Here is a 23,812-nt window from a genome sequence, read left to right on the forward strand (position 1 = left end):
TTAAGTGTCCGACTCTTGGTTTCAGCTCAGGTCATGATCTCATGGTTTGTGGGCCTGAGCCCCTGTCGGGTTCTGTACTGACAGTGCAGAGCCTGCTTGGGATTCTCTCCCTCTCCCCCTTCCGCCCTCTCTCTCAAAATAAATAAATAAACATTTAAAAAAAAAAAAAAAAAGAACCAACTTGAACTGACCGCGAGGGCTCGCTTATAGGGTTGTGTTAGAAACGATTCTGGGCCCAGAGGGAAGAAGGGCAGTGACTGACTGACAATGTGAACAGAGGATGGAACAGCGGCGTGCACGCTATGCTGACCCTGACCCCCAGATGCTAGGGCAGGGGGAAGAGTGAGGATGTGCAGAATCTCTGGAACTGGCCAACTAGAAGTAATCACTTCCTTCGTGAAGGAAACCATGAAACCTTTCAGAGAGATTATTTGAGACATCCATGGCTTGATGGATTGGGTTCGCCGTATGGGACTGGGCTTCAGTCCCAGTTCTGTTACTGGGACTGGATACCCCCCTGTCTATCCTGATGGCTGGGGGGCGGGGGAGGGGGAGGGAAGGAAAGTTAGTGCTTATTAAGTAATAGCTATGTGCCAGTCAACACTAAATTCTCTATGTGCATCACATTACTTCATTTACTCCTCCAAGCCTTGGTTTTTTGTTATGAAATGGGAATAACATCATCACTGTTCTGTGTGGATTAAATAAGGTGATGGGGGGAAAGTTCACAGTACACTGAAAATTGTCCTAGAGCTAAAGAGTATTAGTGTGATGACAATTTGCATTCAAGGCATAATATAGTAGTTAGGTGCAGGACGAAGCTTTAGACAGTCTGGATTCTGATCTCAGCTTCATTACTTGATGAGTAATTGTTCCCTATACCCTAGTTTCCTGATATAAAAAATGGAGATAATATCAGTACTATCCAGTAATAGTGATATAATTATAGGAGACAATGAATATAAGAGTGATCAGCGAAGTGCCTGGCACATAGCAAGCACTTGATAAATAACTGCCTTTAAAAACTGTAATTCTGGGGCACCTGGGTGGCTCAATCGTTAAGCATCTGACTTCAGCTCAGGTCATGATCTCACGGTTTGTGGGTTCGAGCCCCGCATCAGGCTCTGTGCTGACAGTGCAGAGCCTGCTTGGGATTCTTTCTCCTCTCTCTCTCTCTCTCTCTCTCTGCCCTTCCCCCACTTGTGCTTTTTTTCTCAAAAGAAATAAATAAACTGAAGAAAATTGTAATTCTTCTTAATATTATTTACAAAGATCAGGTCTTTGCCGCAGGTTTCACTACAGGACTCCAATAAAATTTTTCAATCACAGAAAAGTCTGGTGGAAAATCAGTTTAAGTTAGGGTCTTGCAGATCCAAATTTGCGTCCCTCCTCGCCTTTCTCAGAAGCAGATGGCAGATGGCAAAAACGGGAGCACGGGCCACGACTACCCGATCGGGAGACAAGCAGCTGTGATGATGCCGCGGAGCTGGGGAATTCTGATCGCTGCTGCGTGCTCCTGCGTACCACTGACTCAGAGTGGACGGGGAGTTTTCTGTGGAATCAGCAGGGCTACTGGGGAAATGCTGCACACAGACACTTACCACTTAGAAGAACTTGCCACAGGGGGCAAGTGAAATCTCTGCTCTGACACAGGATGGATGAGCAGAGGAGACCATCCATCAGTGTCAGGAAAGATCTGAAGCACCTGGCTAGTCAGTTGAAATAAAATAAATTATTTACTGATCTCAGAATCCAGCTGCTCACTCAAATGCTCATAAAAGTGCGTTGTTTGCTGCCCTATCCTTTACAGTAGAGTCAGTTTTGGAAAGAAGGAATTCCTGGATTATTCTGCCGGTTTTTATTGTCGTTACTGTTAAAATGAAAGGGTGTCACCTGCTTCGCGAGGGAAAGGGGATCTGAAGTTATAGAACTCATCTACATGGCAACAGGAAATGAGCTTATTTATTAATCACATGGTATAGTACTCACAGGCAGAGTTTATGTAATTGTCACAAAATTCCTTAGGACTAATATATGAAGTTTCTGTTCATAATGCTCTGTTTGTAAGACTGAATGTAGATTCGTAACTGAAACAGATATTCTGACAGTTGACCGTTCAGAAGCTCCTTGGAGCCATGACTCACCACCAGAGGGTGCCATGTGTACCACTGGAAACTTCCAGAGGTGACTGGGACCTGGCCTCTAGTCACACTTCTGAGAACCACTGCTCCAGGGAGAGATATCCTCGCCACCATCATCATCCACTTCTACCTGACAAGTGTCCTCCACTGTGGCTACAAGTGAAACTCTGCCAACAGAGCCACTACCTAATCTAAGTGATCAGGCTAATTTCAAGATGGTAGGCTTGGACAGAAAGCCATGGGCAAAATAAGTAACAGTGACAATAGTAACAACAACTAAGATGAGCCTCCTTTCAGAATACAGCTGCTCTGGGCCAAACACTTTATTTTATTCTACCTTGAAAGGTAAACATTAGAGTTCCCATTTTACAGATGACAAAAACTAAGCCTGAAAAGGGACTTGTCCAAGGAGACACTGGGGATAAGTGGTAATACTGGGATTTAAACCCAATCCTGACTACAGAGTTGGGCTCTTCCCACAGATCCTTTTGTGGACTTCTTCCTTTAAATGAATATACATGTCAGAATCTAATGAATTAAAGTTTGGCTTTTTTGCCTTTGGAAAAAAAAAAACAGGGAAAGAAGCTCACGATCTTGGTAATCTTTCCAAAGCACTGCTTTTTTACCTTGGGGATGGGTGGATTTACTGATTGTGCTCCCTGGGAAAATCCCTGCCTTGTAGCCTGGACCTCTGTCTTGGCTGCAGTCCGGCTACTTACTGGGCTCCTTAAAACCAGAGCCACTCCTTTGTTACTGGGAAGGTACTGTAGGCCAACCCAAACTAGATGTCTGAGTAGCATTCTTATTTTAGTAAACTTTTAATTGAAAATATATCAACAGAAAATGCATGAGTTGTAAGAGTATCTATAACTTGATTTTTTCTTAAAAAAATTTTTTTTTGATGTTTTTATTTATTTTTGAAAGAGAGAGAGAGAGAGAGAGAGAGAGAGTGCAAGCGAGAGAGTGAGCCGAGCTAGGGAGGGGCAGAGAGAAAGGGAGACACAGAATCCAAAGCAGGCTCCAGGCTCTGAGCTGCAGTGGGGCTCGAACTCATGAACCACGAGATCATGACCTGAGCCAAAGTTGGAAACTCAACTGACTGAGCCACCCAGGAGCCCCGTGTAACTTGATTTTTTTCACAAAGTCTACATACCCATGTATCGGTACCCAGATCAAGAAGCAGAACCTTACCAGCATCCCAAGTCTCCCCTGCAGTCACTACAGCCTCCTCTCCCAGCAGGATGACCACCTTCATTACTCCTGCACAGCAGATGACTGTATTTTTGGAAGGCAGCTACGCTCACCACTATAGCACCAACGCTATTTTTGTGTATTTTTGAATGGTACGTAGTGGAATAATAAAGTACGTACTTCTACCCTCCCCCCCCCCCCTTTCTTGAATCTGGCTTCTTTTTGAGTAGCCTCATTATTTTTATTTCTATAAGTACCAGGAAAAGCAGCTCCAGGAAGAAAAACACCAAAGAATTTTATGTTTAAGAATCGACATTAAATAAGCAATTTTTTTTTTTACAATTTAGATATTTAGCTTCCTCCCTCTTTCTCTTTCTGTCTTTCTTTGTTTCTTTCTCTTTCTTTTTCCTTCCTTCCTTCCCTCCTTCTTTCCTTCTTTTTTAAGGAGGCAGAAACAGGTCCAGAAAGAGGAAAAAAAGGTGGGTTCTGTGTTTTGGTTCAAAGTTACTGGGTGCTAATCCATCTAGTTAGTCTGTTCGAATCATCATCATCTTAGCAGCTGGTGTTTACTGAGGACTTGCTATGTGCCAGGTGCCTTTCTGAGTAGTGTGCGTGTGTGGTGTCATTTCATCCCTGTAAGGACATCTGTGAGACAGGGATTATTATCCTCACTTTACAAATGAGGAAACAGAGGCTCTGAGTCATTTGCCTGTGGTGATACAGCGGACGAACGAGCCAGGGTTTGAACCCAGGCCTCTAGCTCCAGAGTCTGTCCAAAGCCCTGCCTCTCCACCACAAGTTCTCCTTTACAGGGGGTCCACCACCCGTCGGGCCCTGTACTAAGTGCTTCACATGGCCTAACTTGCTCCCCAAGGCAATCCTAAGAAGTTGGTGCTACTGATATTCCCAGTTAGAATGGAATTGAGGCTCTGAAAGATGAAGGCACTTGCCTGACACAGCTGGTTACCGACAGAGCCACGATTCAGAGCTTTGTACATCCGAGGGTCCCCTCTTACCTACTAAGCTGTGCTGTCAGCGTGTTTCAAGCTCCAGTCAGTGAGGCTGGGAAGGAGTATTTGAAGAGATTTTTGAGGCTTATTACAAATTAGCCAGACTAACACCAGCATTACAAAAGACTTTACTATGAGACACATACGGAGCATTTGTGAGAAACCCAGAATCGGTGGGCCTCGACGTTGGAGCGCAAACCTCCTCCCTTCACACACAAGCAAACGAGGTCCGGGAAGGGGTGGCGTGGCAGAGGCAGGTGGCAGAGCCAGGTCCGCTCCCTGACTAAGCCTGGCACCCACACCTGCTCCCTGCTCCCCCCGGTGTACTTTCGGAGGGAGCAGGTGCACTTCAGTTGGCCAAACCAGGGTTCTGCTCCTCACACTACCTGCTGTGTGAGCTTGGCCACAGACGTCACCTCTCTGCACCTCATTTACCTTCTTTGTTAGATGGGGAAGATACAAATATCCACCTTCTAGGTAGTTTTGCAGAGTATGTAAAGCACTTAGCACAGTGTTTAACACACAGCAGACACCTATAAATGACAGCCGTGATGATGATGATATTATGTTGACTACTACGAGACTTCTACTCTTGTTACATGTAAGTCAAAACAGAAATGTAGCCTTAATTGGAACAGATTAATCCCAAATATTTGAGTATATGTGCTGCCGAAGCGAGCACAGATTAATCCCAAATATTAATTGAAAGGTCTGGATTATTCGGTGAGGATCCAAATATAACTTCTGAGATCATTAAAAAGCTTCCTGAATAAAGTCATGAATGAATAAGCAATGAATTCACCTGAGTTAAAAAAGGCAAGTGGCAATGCTACAAAGCGGTTCTAAGGATAGCATGTAGAAAATTACAGAACGAAAAGATTTATGGAACTTCACAGAAGTCAATCAGTTTGAAAAGAGTCTCAGGTTAGTTCTATTTCTAATCTTCTGCTTCATAAAAAAAGAAGACAAGACAGAGCACTCAGGTGGGAAAAAGGAGGTACTTTATATTTCACTGTTTAAACATTTTCTCTGAAAACAAATTACCGTCAGTCATTCAGGTCACATAAAAGTCAGATGTTGTTTCTCTCCCTGTTTCTACACTGACCACTGATACGAAGGGTTCAGTCCATCATCGGTTCATGTACTTACTTACCTAACTGGACATCGGTGGTGAATCGCAGTCTGTGGATCATGCTGACTTTGAATGACTTGTAATGGTGACTGCTCAGCATATCCTGTACTGTAGCTATGTCAATTTGTGAATCCTCCTCAAAAACCCCGTCTGCCCTTGAACCTGGGGAAGAAAAAGCAGTTTAACACATAAAGATACATGAGGCTTGGAAAATGGTGTCTGCTTAAAATGCTCTGGGATAAATTAAAATAATATGGGCTATTTAATTTAGAGAAGAAAAGGCTGAGCGATGACTCAATAATGCCATTCCAGTAAACAGAGAATGGTAACATATTCATCATTCAACAATTAATACCACAAGCACTGCCTATTCTATGGCAGGCCCTTGGCTGGGCAGCAGGGATTCACAGGGATAGAAAAACTGCTGCTCGCCAGAAGCTCTCCATCTCCACGAGAGTTAAGTTACAACCACAAAAGCATGGGTGGTCATCCTTCTTGCTTCTTTTCTGAATAATTTTTCCGATCATAAAAGTAATCCGTGCTCTTGGAGAAATCTTGTGCTTTCCAAGATTCTCAAACTGTGTGTTCATCAGTTTCCCGTCTTGCATCCCAGTCTCCACTGGTGTGGGCACGAGCCTGCTCACTCTCAGATGGGTGTAACAGTGTCCTCATGGGCCTTCCAGCCACCGAGCTCTCCCTGCGATCCAGCCACCATAGGACTGTCTGATTCATAAAGCTTTCTAAAGCCTAGATCATTTATTCACTCGTCAAATGTTTAGTGAGAGCTTCGTGCATGCCCAGTACCCTGAGAGGTGTACTGGGGACAAGTAAGAAGGCCAGTGCTCAAAAATCTTGCCTGGCTTCCCATGGCCTTCTGAACGAGGCACTGTTTTCAGCCAAGCAATCAAGGCTGTCCATAGTCTGCCTAACATGTAATTTTTCAATTTTACTTGTTATTTCTCAGCCATACCTTCTCTCAGCTCTTCCCAAACTCCTCAGACTGCACACAAGTCTAGATTTTTCTACTGCCGGCCCTTTGTTCATGTGGTAGCCTTCCAAGCTTACCCTGGACTTGTCAAAACTCCACTCAAGGCGGCTCAAAGTCTATCTCCTCTTGAATTCCACAGCAGTTGGAATTTGTGAATCTGGGTTATACTGGACTCTGGGGCCAGACAGCCCTGGGCTTAATTCCTGTGCCTCTAACTTGCTATATGATCTAAGGTCAAGTGACTTTAAACTCTCTGAGCCCGTTTTTACCATGCACAGAATGTCAAAATGTATTTAAAGAATCTAACCATAATACACTTAGTAAACAGCAGTCATGATTGTTTTTATTCTACCGTCAGAGAGGACCACATTCAATCTTGCAATGGAATTGTTGACTGGTCACTCTGGCCTAATTTGGAAGCTTTTTGATGGTCGGTAAAGCTTCTCATTCATCTCTGTATCATTTACAAGCAGTGCAGGCAACTGGTATGCCCTCACTAAATTGTGCTAAGTAAATAAATAAAAAATACATAAAGAACCAGTGCGTTTGAGTGCTCACTAGACATCAGGCATGGCGCTAAGCTCTTTACACATGCACTTAAGCCTCATGCCAACCTGGTGGGTACTCATTTTCTCTATTGTACAGATGAGGAATCTGAGGCTTTGAGAGGTAAAGTCATGTGCCTGAGCCACACTAAGCAAAGCTAAATTATTTCCCGTTCCCCAGCTTAAAATGTGGTCTTCTGCAGGTGCAGCTACTGGTACCGTTCACCAGTGGGAGGGAAGCACCTGTATGGCAGAGGCCAACCAGAACAGGGTGCCCAAGCCTTGTGTTGAATACTCAGAGATGGCTTCACAGGGAAACCCAAAGAGAACTCCTTGGGACAGAGTTGGAGGAACGGAAAACTCTAGATTTGGGTATAAAATGGGAAAATTCTGTTACATAACTGGCAGCCTGACAATTAACAGGCTTTTCCTTCCCACAGTTATTGCCTACAGGGTAAGCTTTTAAGTCAAAGTTGGTTTCTGATGCCTTCACATTGAACTCCTTTATTAGGAACGGTGCATTTGATTTCCAAACACTTTCCCAGTTTGGACCACTCTAGTACCCACAATAATGCTCCCTGCTCAGGGAGGATGCAGCCTCTCCCTTAAGGGACCATTCACTGCATGCCTGTGATACAGTCCCATCTTTGAGCATCTGCATATATTATACTGTCCTCTCTGCCCAGGTCCCCTTCTCCCCACTTCATTCTCTCCTGACCTATTCCTCCAGGTGTCCTACCTATTTTTCCTGAAGAGCCTAGCTCAAGTGACATTGCAGGGAAACTTCCCTGACCCCTGGCCCCCAAGTGTAGCTCAGCTCCCTTTGCCACTGCACCCAGCATTTTTCTGCAGAATGCTGTCACAGCTAGTCATTGTCTGTCTCTGCCACTGGACTGCAAACCCTAATAGAGCAGGCAGAGTGACTGCTTTACTCACCATTATAGCCTAAACCCTGCTAGTGCTACCATGCCCAGGATAAAGCAAGTGCTCAATAAAAATGTACTGATAAATGCCAGCTGCCACGGCCACAGGAGAATCAGAGGGGCTGAGCGACTTAGCCAACATCACATCACGAGGACCAGAAGAGTTGCACTCAACATCTATGAGGATCATTAGGTAAGTTCACTACCTTTCTTTAGGACATGTGTAATTTTGGACAGAAATGGCATCATTGTGAGCATGACTGTCTTCTGGGTAATGTCCATATTTTAAACCAAGAGAGTGGCTAGAATTTATAGAGTTTCAAATAATCAATCACTTTCCCCAATATACACTTTCCTGAAACAGAACCGAGAAGATGTGTTTATTTCTATTTTTAGAACCTTTTATATATGAGAGCTGTGGAGAATTTTTGGTAAAATGTTAAAATCCTTTCATGTTTTAAAAACCAGTTAAAGTCATCTTATCTGAGAAAATGCCATTATTAGATACAGCTTAGCTCAAGAACTTCTGCTTTCTTTACTAATTAGTATTTTCTAAATATTGCAGGTATTTGATTTGGAAAGAGGTAACAGCTCATTATGCTAAAATGCCAATTACTAAAAAAAAAAAAAAAACCACACTTAAGAGTTTTACATTTTATGATGTTGGATTAAAACCAATTTAAAAATTACTATAACGTGACATATAATTTTTTACTGAGCAATTTCAATGCCAGCTGCTAATAAAGCATCTTAGCTGTAAATGATAATTCAGATGCTTTTAGATAAAGTGGTGCATAAATATGGCTGGAAATTGATTTAGCTTCTTACAGAAGCTACTGAAGAATGACATATTTTGTTTAATACACCAGCTAATGTAGTCCTAAAAGCTCAAACAAGTGCCAGTTTTCACTCCTAAATTTGCTGTGGGAGATTAATGAAAACTTTATATTTTGCTGAAATGTTAATAATGGGCAGATGAGATGATAGGATTTTAGTAGAGGTCTTAAAGCTATGGAATAACCAGCAAGGCTTGTCAATTTCCTTATATTAATTTTGTTCAAGACTTATATAGCTGGAGCTGGCTCAACACACTAATGCTTCTTGCATTGACCTTCTACTCTCTAACAGTGTAAATTCATATCCCATTTGAGGATTTAGGCCCCCCTGTTACTCGGGTAAGTTCTGAGCCTTGCCCCAGATGATAAGGGGTGTGTTTGCTTTTATGATTAGAAGGGCAACAGCTCCTGGGGGAGTAGGAAAGGACAACAGCCCTGCACTCGCCTCCAGTACACGCTGCTCACCCCCAAGCAGGTCATCTGCCGAACACGAACAACTTCCGGTCTTCGGAGTTATAGAGCCATTTTTTGACAGAGGCTCAGGAGTGTCGCTGCTCGGAGGGGGCACGTCTGTGTGTACGGATCAGTCAGCCATATAACCTGCAACTACTGTCCCCATGCCAGCAGTATGCTCGCCTATGGAGGCACACTGGTAAGGATAAGGCAGGGTTCCTGATCTTCAGGAGCTTACAAACTTGCTACAGAACACAAAGAAAGTATTACAAGGCAGAAAGAAGCACCCAATAAATGGTGCGTACGAGAGACATTTTACATCTAAAGACAAACATCCAAAGCAGAGCATTATACCAAAAGCATGTTTTGGGACCAGAAAAGTTCAAAGACTTTGTATGTATACCTTTACTGTTTGTATCCTTCTAGAAAGGAGTGAATCCAACCATACGCAGGCACTGTATGATTTGCATATTAGAATTATTACTATATATCAACTTCACATTTAAAAACCCACTTCTGTTCAAGAGAAGACATTTTTATCTACTCCAAGTAAAAAGCAGAGAGAGCCAGAATGTCTTAAAAATAAACATATATTAAAAAAACCACTCCCAAAGTGTTAATTTAATTGAAGCGTAACCCTTTGGTATTTTGTTAAATTAGCAATTAAAAAGGTCATAAGCAATTAAATGAAACAAAAGCCACACTGTGTTCATCTACATTAATGCTGAACTGGGTCTCCTCCTGAATGACAAGATAAATTGTAATGGTGCCTTCAAAGACTTCACAATGTATTTTGTCAAAGTCGGGAGTGTTAATGTCTCTATGTGCTATGGATTACCGTAATGTATCGTGTCAAAATGCCCGAGCTGCAATAACTCAAAGATGTATTGTGATAGATCAAATTTTGGGGTGGGACCTAAAAGTGACTTGAGCACCGGAGCTCAGATGGACTGACACCAGGGTCTGGAAGAATGGCAGAGAGCCCATATGCAATTGGTAAAGGTTTGAAGGGCAAAATCTACAAGGGGAAGGAGCCTAGCTATGTGGGGGAAGGAATCAGGAAGGAGGAAACAGGAATGGGTATCTACCTTACTGGCAAAACCAGGCCAGGGCAAGAGGGGTCAGAGGGAAGCAGAGAAGAGAGGAAGGTGGGGGCAGGCAAAGTCTAGGGCCTGCAGCAAAGAAAGAGAAGGTGCTGAGAGAGTCAAGTGCTGGGAAGTGGCCTTGAGGCTTAAAAACACTGGAAAGAACCCAGAACGTAGAGTTCAGAGACGCAGGTTCAAATCCTAACTCTGACATCAAAGGTCAAGAGTGGGTCAAAACCTTGCCCGAGACACCATTTTTGGGAAGAGGCAGAGCTGGGACGGCTCTATTAAACCCGATCCATGTTCTTCCTGCTGTGCTTCTCCTTCTCCTCCCACCTCACCGCATTCCTACAAGCAGCAGCAAGCAGAGACGCTGGGTAGGTGGTAGCTGCAAACCCCAAACCAGTGGTTCTCGGAGAGGAGTCCAGGACCCACTGGAGGGAGTGACCCCCAAGAACCAGTCCAGGCGGCCATAATCTCAATACTATTTTCATAATATTAACAGTAAGAGATTATTTGCCCCTTTCATGCCTGTTATCTTATAAGAGCACAAAGTAATAATAATTAGTACACAAGTTTATAGATACGGTTCTGATTCCACACTGCGACTACCCTTTAAGAATCAATCACTTGAGTTGTGGCATATTAATGAAAATTAATACCCACTATTGTCTGAAAAGGCTACTGAAATACTCCTCCCTTTTCCAACCACGTATCTATGTTAGGCCAAATTTTCTTCACCTACTACAACTGGAACAATATATTATAGCAGACTGAATGCAACAGACATGGAGATCAAGATGTTTTCTCTAAAGCCAGATATTCTAGAAATTTGCAAAAATATAAAACGGTGCCCTCTATAGTATTCAGGTGATTAGCCAACAATTCATCTTCCTGATGGAACAAAAATAAATGCTCTTCAGAGAAAGAAAATGGAAAACAAATAAAAAAGAACAAAAGAAAATATAGCTATTTTCATAAAAACTTAACATGTAATGGATTTATTATTACTTTTTAATAAATTTGTAAATATTTAAAAATTTCTCAGTTTTGATTCCTAATAAATAGATATAGCTCAATAAATAAAAGCTCTTTGGGGTTCTCAATAATTTTTTTTAATTTTTTTTTTTTTTAATGTTTATTTTTGAGAGAGAGACACAGTGTGAGTGGGGAGGGGCAGAGAGAGACAGGAAACACAGAACCCCAAGCAGGCTTCAGGCTCTGAACTGTCAGCACAGAGCCCAACATGGGCTTGAACTCACGGACTGCGAGATCGTGACCTGAGCCAAAGCAGGACGCTTAACCAACTGAGCCACCCAGCCAACCTCCTCAATAATTTTTAAGAGTGTAAAGGGGTCTAAGACCAAGAAGCTTGAGAGCCATGACACTGCCTTTATTGGTTCTTATGCCATGTTTTCAGTCCCTGGATATCCTTTGGACAATCACGATGAGACGTGAAAGTGCGATTACAGCTGTGTATGTGTTACATATCTGACAACAAACACAAATAGAAAGCGTGGACACACATTACAAGAGTAACAGGCTTGTTGTCAGGTGATCAGATCAAGGTGAATTATAACTAATGCTGTTTTACATTTAAAATATGTTTTCATACACATGATTTCACTGAAACTTAGAGGTACATACGGGACTTCCTTTCTGACAAATGGGCACTGATCAACAAATCAAAGCTCAGATGAACTCACTGTATGCTACTGGCAGATGTCTTATGTTTATAGATACAAACTACACAGGAGTTTACACTTCATTTTATGGTTCGAGTCTTAGGCCAAGTCAAAAAGCTTGAGTCCAGTTTATGAGTTAAAACAACTTCAATCTTTCTTCTCCAAAAAGATCAATGTGAACTCTAGAACTCAACCAGAAGACGATGATGGCCTTTGTTACATCCTCTCCTTTAAACTCTCTGTAGCAAGTTGATCCTGTTGACTGATCGTATCAAGTTCACAAATAGGCCAGCACCAACCACAGCTGTGGGACTATGCTAGTGCTTCAGGAACACAGGAGGATGGCAGGAGACCCAGACGATGGGAGGGGACAGGCAGTCCACAGAGGGAATAGTATGGGGAAAACATGAAGTCCACCAAGTGTGAGCACTTATATAGGGATCAGCAAATGTTTGCATTTGGCTGGAGCAAAGAGTGTATGAAGGGGAGTGGTGGAAAATAAAACAGTCAGGGTTGGAGGGGGATAAGTTCTTCAAAGGCAGAGACAGTATCCATGGCAGGACCTGGCACACAGTAAAATACTGCTGCACAAATAACTGACTAAATTAAGAGGAGATAAACCATCTTCTGCCCTACTCTCCTCCCTCCCTCCCCCAACACAGGGCTTGAACTCATGACCCTGAGATCACGCTCTACCAACTGCGCCATCCAGGTACCCCTGCCCTACTCTATCTTGATGCCTTATTGCTATTCCCCACATAGAACAATCACTGCATTTTGGCTAAAATGGACTTTGCTCAGGTTATACCATTTGGCAGAATATCCTCCCCACTCTTTAAAATGTATACACTTCAGTGTGCCTGGGTGGCTTAGTTGAGTAATCGACTCGATTTTGGCTCAGGTCATAGTCCCAGGGTTGTGGGATCAAGTCCTGTGTCGGTCCTGTACTGAGCGTGGAGCCTGCTTGGGGTTCTTTCTCTCTCTCTCTCTCTCTCTTCCTCTTCCCCTCTCCCCCACTCACACTCTCTCTAAAAAATAAAATAAAATATGTACACTTCCAGGTCTAGTCTAGAATCTTTCCTGATCTCTCTCCCGGAACCCTGTCATTCTGAAGGCTCTTGTAAACCTCTTATGTGATAAACATCTATATTCTGTTTCTACACAATGAGTTCCTTTGAGGGCAGGAACATTCTATCCTACAGAGCACAAAGTCGATGTTCAATAAGTGCCGTTGGGGGCATGAGTGAAGTTTGCTGAACCACAGGTTAACCGTAACAGTATACCTGAGTTTGTATACCACCCCCCATATTTATCTCAGTTAATAGAACCTAACACACCATTCCTAGTCTTCCATTCAGGCAACCCACCAAACTGGGATGCTGCCTCAACAACAACCACAACAGAGGTTAACATTTACTGAGTGTTTACTATATGCCAGACATTATGCTCAGCAATTTATTTTTTTTTAAAGGCGAAATTTATTTCGTGAGAGAGAAAGAGTATGTGGGAGAGGGGGCAGAGGAAGGGGAGGATCCCAAGCAGGCTCTGCACTGTCAGCACAGAGACCAACGTGGGGCTTGAACTCACGTACCATGAAATCATGACCTGAGCCAAAGTCAGGAGCTTAACCGAATGAGCCACCCAACCCAGGTGCCCCACATGTTCAGCACTTTAAATACGTTATCTCATTTAATTTTCCCAATACCCTCATTTAATTTTCCCCAAAGTTGTAGTTTATTATCCACTTTTCACAGGTGAGAAAAATGAAGCTTAGGATGTCATCCGGCTGGTATAGCCATGCAACTCGTATAAGCTGGAGCTAGGAACCGAACCCACGTCTGTCTAATTCTAAAAATGTGCCGTTACCCACCACATAACCCTTTGGGTAAAAATGTTCCTTAGATGGGCTGTGCATGTACAAATCCTTGGGCCATAACAGTATCTAAGGAGAACACAATTATGCCTGGCCTTGCCAGAACAAAGAATCAGGGATAAAACCTAATTCTCTTCACTCTTTCTGTAAGACTCCAAGCTGGCTGCATAAGTGAGTCAAGGAGAAAAACTCTCCCTTGCTTTCTACATCCATCACATTTTTTTTTTTTCCAAAGGCCTTTTAAGTCCCTAAAGCCTCATAAGCCCCAAACTTCTCTTCTATTAAACACTTCCCTTTGGCTACTAGTCATTTTTGCTGGTCTCTAAAAAAGAATCAATAGGTGATATACTATAACACACACATGTGTGCAGGCATGCCCCTCTGTAGTAATCTCTCCAAAGCCGTCAGGATCACATAGTAGGATATGCCCTTCACTGAATGTTCCATGCAACAATCAGGGTAGGGATCCTTGCTGTCAGGGCCTAATTGATTAAACTCTTGGAGTCAGAGCCTTTCCACAGGGAGATTTCAGACCTTCAAATAAATCAGGGTAATCTTGTTTTATGAGGTGATCAGAAAGAAACAGTTTCCGGTTTGCAGAACTTCTAAAAAGAGTAGGACCTTTGGGCTCTGCTTTCTAGATCCTGCGCAGCCCTCCGTCTTAACTCCCAGCACTCTCACCCTTGCTCATTTCCTGCCCCCTCCATTCATTCATTCCCGAACAGGTCAAGCTCCTTCTCAAGGCCTTCAGATGAGCTGTCCCTTGCACTGAAACATTCCTCCCTTACTCACTAACAAACTCCTTTTATTCTTCCACAGGGAAGCTTTCTCCTTTTCTCACGGCCCCAGTCACCTGCTAGCTACTCTTTTATACTTTTTGTCGCACCTATCACAACTGTGGGCTCCATGATGTGCAACTCCTTTCCACCGCCTCAGCGTAGTGGCTGGCCTGGAGGAGGATGCCATCAAGGTTCTGGGGAGGAATAAAAGAATGTGTGCTCAGAATGAAACTAACCACCTTTTACAGGTTAAAGCATGACTATCCAAGGGTCCTGACCATTGGTTCATTACAGGTTTGCTTGGATGTTAGGTTGATGACAGAATTCCTATCGTTTCCTCTTCCTCCAATGTGTCTTTGTTACTGTTGAAAACACAGGAAAAGAAGCCTGGGCATTTTTTGACAACTGACATGACCAAATACCTAACAACTGTAATATCTGATCAACACTGAGGCCCTCTCACTCTATTTCTCTCTCTCTGACTCCAGAGTCAGAAACTGAGGTCACACATACTGGAAGAACCCCACCTCCCATCTGGGAATCACTACAGAAATGTCACCTGATGCATTACCTAACCTTTAGTCAGGGGCTGCAGGGTGGTCTCTGGGGCCAGGAGCTTACCAAAGGGATGCAAATCCCTGTGCCCTCACTTAGAGCCCATACAGGGTTTGTGGCTCGTCAAACATGTTTCCTTACTGCTCTAATGTACCAGTGTATCGCTTAATGAAAGTTCTTAATTGTAATTCAATTAATTACATACACAGAGTCCCCAATTACATTTTCCAATAAGACATTGGCTGTGGTACAGGTCTAAATGCACTTAACCAATTTCAATATATTAAGACCAATTTCCCTTGAATACTAATTACTACCTAATGATAAAATGAAAAGGGGGGAACTTTCAAGAAAGGGGGAGAGCGAAAAATGCAATTCATGTGGAATTTCTCAGCCCACATAGTACAATTCAGAGATTCATTACTGAAGAAGTAGGTGTGGACAGGGCACAAGTCTGCTTCTAGTATAGGTTAGCACTGTCTTTTGCCCTAGGTACCATCTACCCTTGGTGCTGGCCATTGCCAAAAGGGCCTGTGGGAAGTCTAAGAGCTAGTGGGAAACCAGGAATAACAGGGAAGGAAGAGGCCATCACACACAAGCAATGGACTAGCTGTGGTGTCTGGGCACAGGTGCTCGCCCTATGTCTCAGGCACACAGCAGACAAACACTGGAATGGTCAACGCTTGCCCTGTGCATTACACATCACTATGTGCTTTTAGTACACACAAATTCGCTTAATCCTCCCAATATCGCCAAAGGATAGGGATTACCATCACATTTTACAGATGGGAAAACGAAGTTGGCAGAGAAGGACTTGCCCAAGGTCACACAGTACCTGTAAACATCTTGCGTTTCCCACTACAACACATTACCAACCCGCCCACATTAACTAGAAAGCAAGAGGTGCAGACACACAGGTATTCTTACACTGGGGATAACGTTTTTGTTTCATTTAAATTCTGTTAGCGTGCAGCAAGCAGGGAGTTATTATCCAATATATATGTGCAAAAACCTTCACCCGTACAAAAACTCCTTATGGTGAATGCTTTTCCCCCAACCAAAGCCAGACACATAACTGGCTTTCAGCAGCAACTGAACCTAAAATCCGTACCATGAACACCACAGGTCATTTCTATTTGTAAATAGAGTTTATTTGCACAATCACATTTCCTTTTGCGTTTAAAGACTGCTGTTGTGGTATAATAAAAGAGGCTTACAGCCTTGGCATTTAAGTCACATGACAGAAATTGGAGAGATTAGTAATTTGTAGCTGAAGAAAGCAAAGCCTCCAGAAGCCAAATGGAACCACCGGGGAGTCTCCAGGGCTGGCACAGAGCACACACAGGAGGAGGGATCAGCCCACTATGAATAAGCACCATGAAGAGGAGCTGGAAACACATCATGATTAACAAACATTCACTGCCTATGGCTGCTTCCTGCCTTCTTTTCTTATTTAGTAGTATTGGGCAGCGGCAGGGAGTGGGGCGGGGGGCAGCCCAAGTACCAGCATGAAGAAACACAGGCTTAGATACTTACCTAAATCCCCAATGGTCTTTAAAAGCGATCATGTACTTGTCCCCTGGAGCCCTACTGAGAGGCCTGGTGATGCCAGGGACTCAGGATGCTCACTCCATCCAGGGGAATAAACTGTACCTGGCCGCAGCACCCGATGGTCCCTGCCCTGGGCGAGGGGTGGTGGTGGTCACAGTCCAGTGTAATCCATCCAGTGGAATCAGTGATTAGACTGGGGTAGGGAGAGACTCTTCCGGAGTCCAGGGAGTGGTCTGGGAGGCTTTTTAGGCAGAGCTGCCTCCTCTTTCAGTCTTCAAGGGCAAACTAACAAAGCTGAAAGAGGCTTCCCACAGACTAAGACCCAGAGACACTGTCCTGCCACAGTCCACTTATCTAGGTGACTGTCCACCTTGAGTTGAGGCCTTCCTCAGTATAGCCTTAACCTAAGGAAATTAAGGATTTCAGTAAGGCACTGAAATAATAGAAGGTCTCCTTTAAAGATCAAAGGAGGATGAGCTGGCATTTAGAGAACAACTGAAACCTCTGGATGGCAACTTCTACTTAGGAAATAAAATAATCAGATTCAACCGTTGTTCTAGACTTACTGGACAGAAAAGTTTTCCAGCCTCCCATCCCCACCCCCCATCATTATTCATGTGATCATGAGCAAATCATCCCGTAAAGCTTCAGTTTCTTCTATAAATTAAGGATGATGAGCACAGTGGCCTAAAAGGCTGTTATTATGGCAGCACTTGTATCTCATTTAATCCTCAAAAAACCCTTATAAAACAGATTCAACGACCTCCATTTATATAGGAAACTGAGGCTCAGAGAGGGAACATGATTTGTCTAATGTCAGAGGCTGCAGAGGCATAGTGCTTTCAAAACACTATGCTGAACTACTAGAAGGACAGACTACTGAGTGATCAAACAGTAAAGACAGTGTCTGACATTTTGTTGGTACTCCGTTAAGCCAGTTTAATTTCAAGCCTAGTTTAGCTCTGACGGTGGAGAATTCCCAAGTTTCTCTCTTAAAAGTTGTGCAAAGAATAAGTTGGTTCACACTGTGTCTTTCTTCTAAGGACCTGGATGGGCTACCTATGTGTGATCAGTGGGTAAGTGAAAAGGTCACCGGCAACATGTGGCACAAAAAGAAACTGAGGCTCAAGTTTGGTGCCAGGATTTATATAGATGCTTGGACAAGAATGGAAGTCTTCTAATGTTACATCCTCTCCAAAATGTACTCATGTCTCCTTCTGGTCTGATTCCAGCTTCTGGCAGACAGTTGGCTGAAGGATGTAGTAGATTATCAGACAAGAATCCAAACTGGAAAGCTCAAGGACTTTGGCTTGTCATTTTCTTATTTAAGCCAAGATCCAAGCACAAATGTTAGCTCTCAGTCCCCAGGCAGACACTCTTGTCATATTAGCTTCATTAGCAAGCTTCTCTCTCAGAGTGTGTAAGACAATGGTCATCACAATTCTTAGGATTGAAAATTTAGGTTATTTTATCAACAATCTCAGGGTGGGCTTTGGAATCAGACAGCTGACTGAGGATTCTGGTTCTGACATTTGTTGGCTAGCTAACTTTGGGTAAGTCACAACTTCTCTCCACAATTAGAACAGTATCTTATAGGGTGGTTATGAAAACTACAAGAGCATTTGTAGGGGCACCTGGATGGCTCAGTTGGTTAAACATCCAACTCTTGATTTCGGCTCAGGTCACCATCTCATGGTTTGTGTGATCAAGTCCCGAGCTGGGCTCCGTGCTGACTGCACAGAGCCTGCTTGGGATTCTGTCCTTCCCCGCTTGCACATGCATGCTTGCACACTTTTTCTCTTTGAAGATAAATAAACTTTAAAAAGAGAGAGAAAAAGAGAGCATTTGCAAAATGTCTAGCACAATGCCTTACAATAAGGCCTAAATAAATCATTAAAAAAAAATCCTTTGATGTGGTTGATACAAAGGTATGCCCATCCCACTTGGAAGAAAAACTGAAAGGCTTATATCTACCTTTACGGTCGTGTGCTTTACTTATAAGGTATGCATCTCTTCTGGAACCCCAAAGCATATATGCTGGAAAGTACCCTGCTTCCAAGTTCTCTCATCTTATGACACAGATTACAGACATGCCTGCCCTCCACTCCCCTTCCTCACTCCATTCTGTATCACTTCCTTCTCCCATCACACACCTCCTTGTGGGCCCCGACAGGTCTATGATTCCAGATCTCCACATCTGTGGCCCATCTGCTCTGTCAGCCACAGAATGCTGCTTTCATTATTTATTAATTACAGTTAACATTTATTGAGTATTTATTATGTGCCAGGCACCATTCTAAGAACGTTATCATTATTGAAACTCACTGAATTCTATCAACCTTATGAGGGCAGATAAACTACTCAATAAAGGTTAGGTAAATTGTTCAAGGTCACACAGCCAGTAAGTGGTAGGGCCAGAACGTAAACTGCCTTTACTTAGTCTGGCTCAACAGCATAGTCCCTTAAACAATGCATAATAGATGTTCACAATTTAGCTCACTTCTATAATGGCTTTATGGGGGTGCCTGGGTGGCTTAATCAGTTAAGCATCGGATTCTTGATTTCGGCTCGGGTCATGAGCTCATGGTTTATGGGATTGAGCCCTGCATTGGGCTCAACACTGACAACGTGGAGCCTGCTTGATACTCTCTTTCTCCCCCTCTCTCTGCCTGTCCCCCACTCACGCATGGTCTCTCAAAATAAACAAATAAATGTAAAAAAAAAAAAAAAGGCTTTATGGACAGCAAGCTTGTCCTGATCAAACATACCAACAGAAGCAAAAAATCCATTTTTGAAATATTTACGTCTCAACCTAAATTTTTAATACACAGCTATTAAGCTATTCTTAATACTGGAAGAACAATATGTCTTTCCTCATTGGAATTTCTATTTAAAATAAAGCAAAGATTGGGGCACTTGGGTGGCTCAGTCAGTTGAGTGTCTGACTCTTGATCTCATCTCAGGTCTTGATCTCAGGGTTTTGAGTTCAAGTTCTGCATTGGGCTCCACACTGGAGCTACTTAAAATAAAAATAAATTAAATAAATTAAAAAAGATTTAAAAAAAACAACCCTTCTCTAGAAAAGGAGTAAATTGTTTTTATTTACTTCCATTTTATGAAGAGTAGTTATAATATTCCACTTTTTCAAACCACTGACTGCCTTGTGCCCTTTGTAAATGCTGGTGAGGGCTTCTTTCGTGAACACAGTGATTTTGACTCAGAGCGAGACAATTGGAATTTCTTGCAAATCCTTTAAGATGCTGAGGCTCACAGATATCACACAAGTTATTTAAGACTGTGCTCATGCTTAGAAGTGGAGTGAGAATAAGAGCCCAGATTTCAAAGCTTTATCTAACAATCCTCAGTGTCTCTTTCCTAGGATGAGCGATAGGCCTCATCTTCAAAACAAAGCAAAGCAAAGCAAAGCAAAACAAAACAGATTTGAAATTATGTACACTTTGAAATACTGTGGCGCAGTTAAAAAAAGAGGTGAAAAAAAGATTTTAAAAAAAGAGAAAAAACAGAAAGAGGTGAATTTGTATGTGGAACAGCATGTGGATTAACATGAAAAAGCTCTACAATGTCTTGTTAAAATGAAAAGAGAAAGATGAGAACATTAATGGTAAGTTTGCTATCATTTGTTTCTAAAAAGAGGAAGAACAAATGTACGTGTACATTGCATACATGTCAGCATATAAATGTACGTAGGGGGTACAGTCACATCCGTAATCAGAACATGCTTGCGTGTATACAGACAATGCCTGGAAAGACACCAAAGAAACTGGAAACGACTGTGGTCTCTGGAAGGAGAACTAGGGGAGAGGAGAGAGGCGAAGTTTTCACTAGAGACACTTTGTTACCTGAGGAATTTTTTTTTACGTGAATAAGTACTACATATCCAAAAAATTTACCAAGATGCTAACAAATGATATTTCCTCTTAATCATTTAACAAGGAGTCAATATTCTGAAACAGAATCCACTACAGAACTCCTGTGAATCAGTTTCCCCAGTTTGTTTTAGACTAGATTCTTTAAAGATGAAAGAAAATGACAGGGGGGAAGGATTACCCACTTACATAAGGTTAAAAAAAATTAGTTAAGCAAGTTACAAAGGGGTGTGCTATTCTAATTCCCCCTTTGGTGAGCCATGGTGTGGCACTGTACATGGTTTGAGATTTCAAATGTCACAAGGACTATTAAACTAAGAGCTACTCTCATTACATAATCTTTATCTATATCAACTTGACCTTATTGTTTGTTTGCATTTTCTTCTTAGAAAGTCATGGATGCTCATTATGGAAACTCCAGAAAGTATAAATGAAGTATAAAGAGGAACAAAAATGAACTACACAAAATCTTGCCAACCAGAGACCACTATTAATATTTTGACACTTTCCTTCTATTCTTTTTAACATAGTTGATATTACTCCATATAGCTTGTTTTGTATCCTTGACATTCTTCCTCCTTAATATTACATCAAAGTTATTTCTCCTGTTATGAAAACTCTTGGTAAACACAACTTACAATGGTTGAATATTCCACATATTCTGAAATGACTGTTCCTTTTTTAAAAAAATTTTTAAATGTTTATTTTTGAGAGAGAGAGAGAGAGTGCGCGCGCGCGCGCGCATGAGTGGGGGAGGGGCAAAGAGAAGGAGACACAGAACCCGAAGCAGGCTCCAGGCTCTGAGCTGTCAGCACAGAGCCTGATGTGGGGCTCAATCCCATGAACCATGAGATCATGACCTGAGCTAAAAAGTCAGATGCTCAACCAACTGAACCACCCAGGTGCCCCGATGATTGTTCTTTTAATCTGCTATTGTGGCAAATTATCCTGACTGGGTTTTTCTAATGTTAAACTAACCTTGAATTCTTTGAATAAACCCACCGTGGGAATGCTATATTATTCCCTTAATATAATACTGAATTCAGTTTAATATTGTTTAGGATATTTGCATCTATTTAAATTTTCTGTGTTGTATGGTCTTATTAGGGTTTGGTAACAAGACTGAGACAGTTTCTTAAAATGAATCAGAGAGTGTCACTTCTTTTTCTTTTCTTTGGAATAGTTGATGTAAGATGGGAGTTATTTCTTCCTGAAGTATCTGGCAGAACTAGCTAGCAAAATCACCCAGATGTGAGTTTTCTTTGTGGACAGATTTTTAATCGTGAACTCAATTTTCAAAATAGTTACAGGAATATTCCAGTTTCCTATTTCTTCTTCTGTCAATTTTGGTAAGCTGTCTTTTTTTTTTTTTTCCTTTTTCTTTTTAGGGATTTGTCATTTCATACACATTTTCACAATTTTTGGTATGGAGGTTTTCAAACTAATTTCCTACTATCTGTTAATAACTGCTGGATCTGTAGTTATTAAACAGATAATAAACCTCCTTTTCATTTTTATTACTATTTGTTTCTGTTATTTCTTGTGTTTGATCCATTTTATCAGAGGTTTAGTAATTTATTAGTGTTTTCTAAGAACTTTGATTTTGATGTCCCTAAATATTCTATTTCATTAATTTATGCTCTTTATTGCTTCTTTCTTTTTATTTTCTTTATGTTTATTTGGTTTCTTTTCTAACTTCTTGAGCTGAATGCTTAGCTTATTACTTCTTGGAATTTCTTCTTTTGTAATATATGAATTTGAAGGTGGTAAAATTTCCTTTAAATATTGTAGTCCTCAAATTCAGATGATGTCAGGACAAAATTGTTCCTAGGTATTGATCTCCCTTCTTTAGGTTCAATCTTCTTCCAGATATAGAGCATTAATTATTTTATTTCTCATGTTTTCTGATGACGTTAGGGTGAGGATTTATGTATTTTAATCAGCTTTTTAAAAAAATCAGCTTTTTAAGTTACCTTCAGTGGGGGAATTTGTCCAAGCTACTTAGTCTGCCTTTACCAAAAGGTGATGCCTGCACAATTTTCCAATATAGATATACCTTATTTGACTACTCTTCTAGTGTTAGACATCATAAATATCTAACAACTATCATTACACATAAATATTTTTTGCATTTTAGATTTTTTCTCCTTAAGATAGATTCCCAAAAGCAGAAATGCCAGGGAGGGGGTACCTGGGTGGCTCAGTTGGTTGGGCATCCGACTTTGGCTCAGGTCATGATCTTATGGTTTGTGGGTTCGGACCCTGCATCAGGCTCTGTGTGCTGACGGCTCAGAGCCTGGAGCCTGCTTTGGATTCTGTGTTTCCCTCTCTCTCTGCCCCTCCCCTGCTTGTGTCCTGTCTCTCAAAAATACATAAATGTTAAAAAAAAAATTAAAAAGGAGAAAAAAAAAAACACGACGGGGAAAACATCTTTAGGTCTCTTGATACTTTCAGTTACATTAACTTGCCTTAACTTAGGTATTTGAATATGCCTATTTCTCCCTAACAATAAGGACTCTTTCGGAAACACCTAGCTTATTTAATTGGGGAAAAGAGTTACATTGTTGCTTTAAAATGTTTCTATCTTAGATTGTTGACAGGGATAAACTTTTTTTTTTTTTTTTTTTTTACTATTTATTTGAATTTTTGGAGCATTTGGGAATCCAATTAATTTTTATTTCTTTGCATATTTATATAAGATACTTACAACCGGCGGCAGTCTGTGGGGATACCAACCTTCTGCCTTTGAGAATTTGTTGCTAAGGGCAAGATCGTGTTTCACTATTCTGGTGAAATTTGTGCATGCCTCTCCAGCAGAGGCTGCCAGGGCCCCTAGTCAATGAGAAGTAGGCTGGTCTTGCTTAGAGGGCCAGTGGCATGACTAAAAACTGACATTCATTCATTCATTGATTCATTCATTCTTTATTTACTAAGTTCCACAGTATCGGCCTAGAGTGAATGATGAACAAGTATTTGCTGAAATAATGAGGGACAACCTGGTATGAGCCAAAGATGTGCTCAGAGACTTGACAATCTAGTGGGGGAGATAATCAAACAATCATTGAGAAAAATATATAATTATAAACAGAAATATATATATAATGAAGAAAAAGTAGTATGCTCTGAGACAGAACCTAACAGGGCACCCAAATGAGGAACGGATTAGGTTTAGGTGACA

At 41.8% G+C, this 23,812-nt stretch overlaps 1 protein-coding gene across 9 annotated transcripts in view; it reads right to left on the reverse strand.

Annotated features, from left to right (window-relative positions):
- MAPKAP1 (MAPK associated protein 1) overlaps positions 1-23,812 on the reverse strand; it is a 272,555-nt gene that overhangs the window by 38,466 nt on the left and 210,277 nt on the right. For all 9 annotated transcript variants that reach the window (XM_042964083.1, XM_042964082.1, XM_042964086.1 and 6 more), the window contains one exon: positions 5,496-5,636. In XM_042964083.1, coding sequence (XP_042820017.1) covers positions 5,496-5,636 — 141 coding nt within the window. The remainder of the gene's footprint in view (positions 1-5,495; positions 5,637-23,812) is intronic.

Source organism: Panthera tigris, chromosome D4, assembly GCF_018350195.1.
Source record: "Panthera tigris isolate Pti1 chromosome D4, P.tigris_Pti1_mat1.1, whole genome shotgun sequence".
Classification (NCBI taxonomy): Eukaryota; Metazoa; Chordata; class Mammalia; order Carnivora; family Felidae; genus Panthera; species Panthera tigris.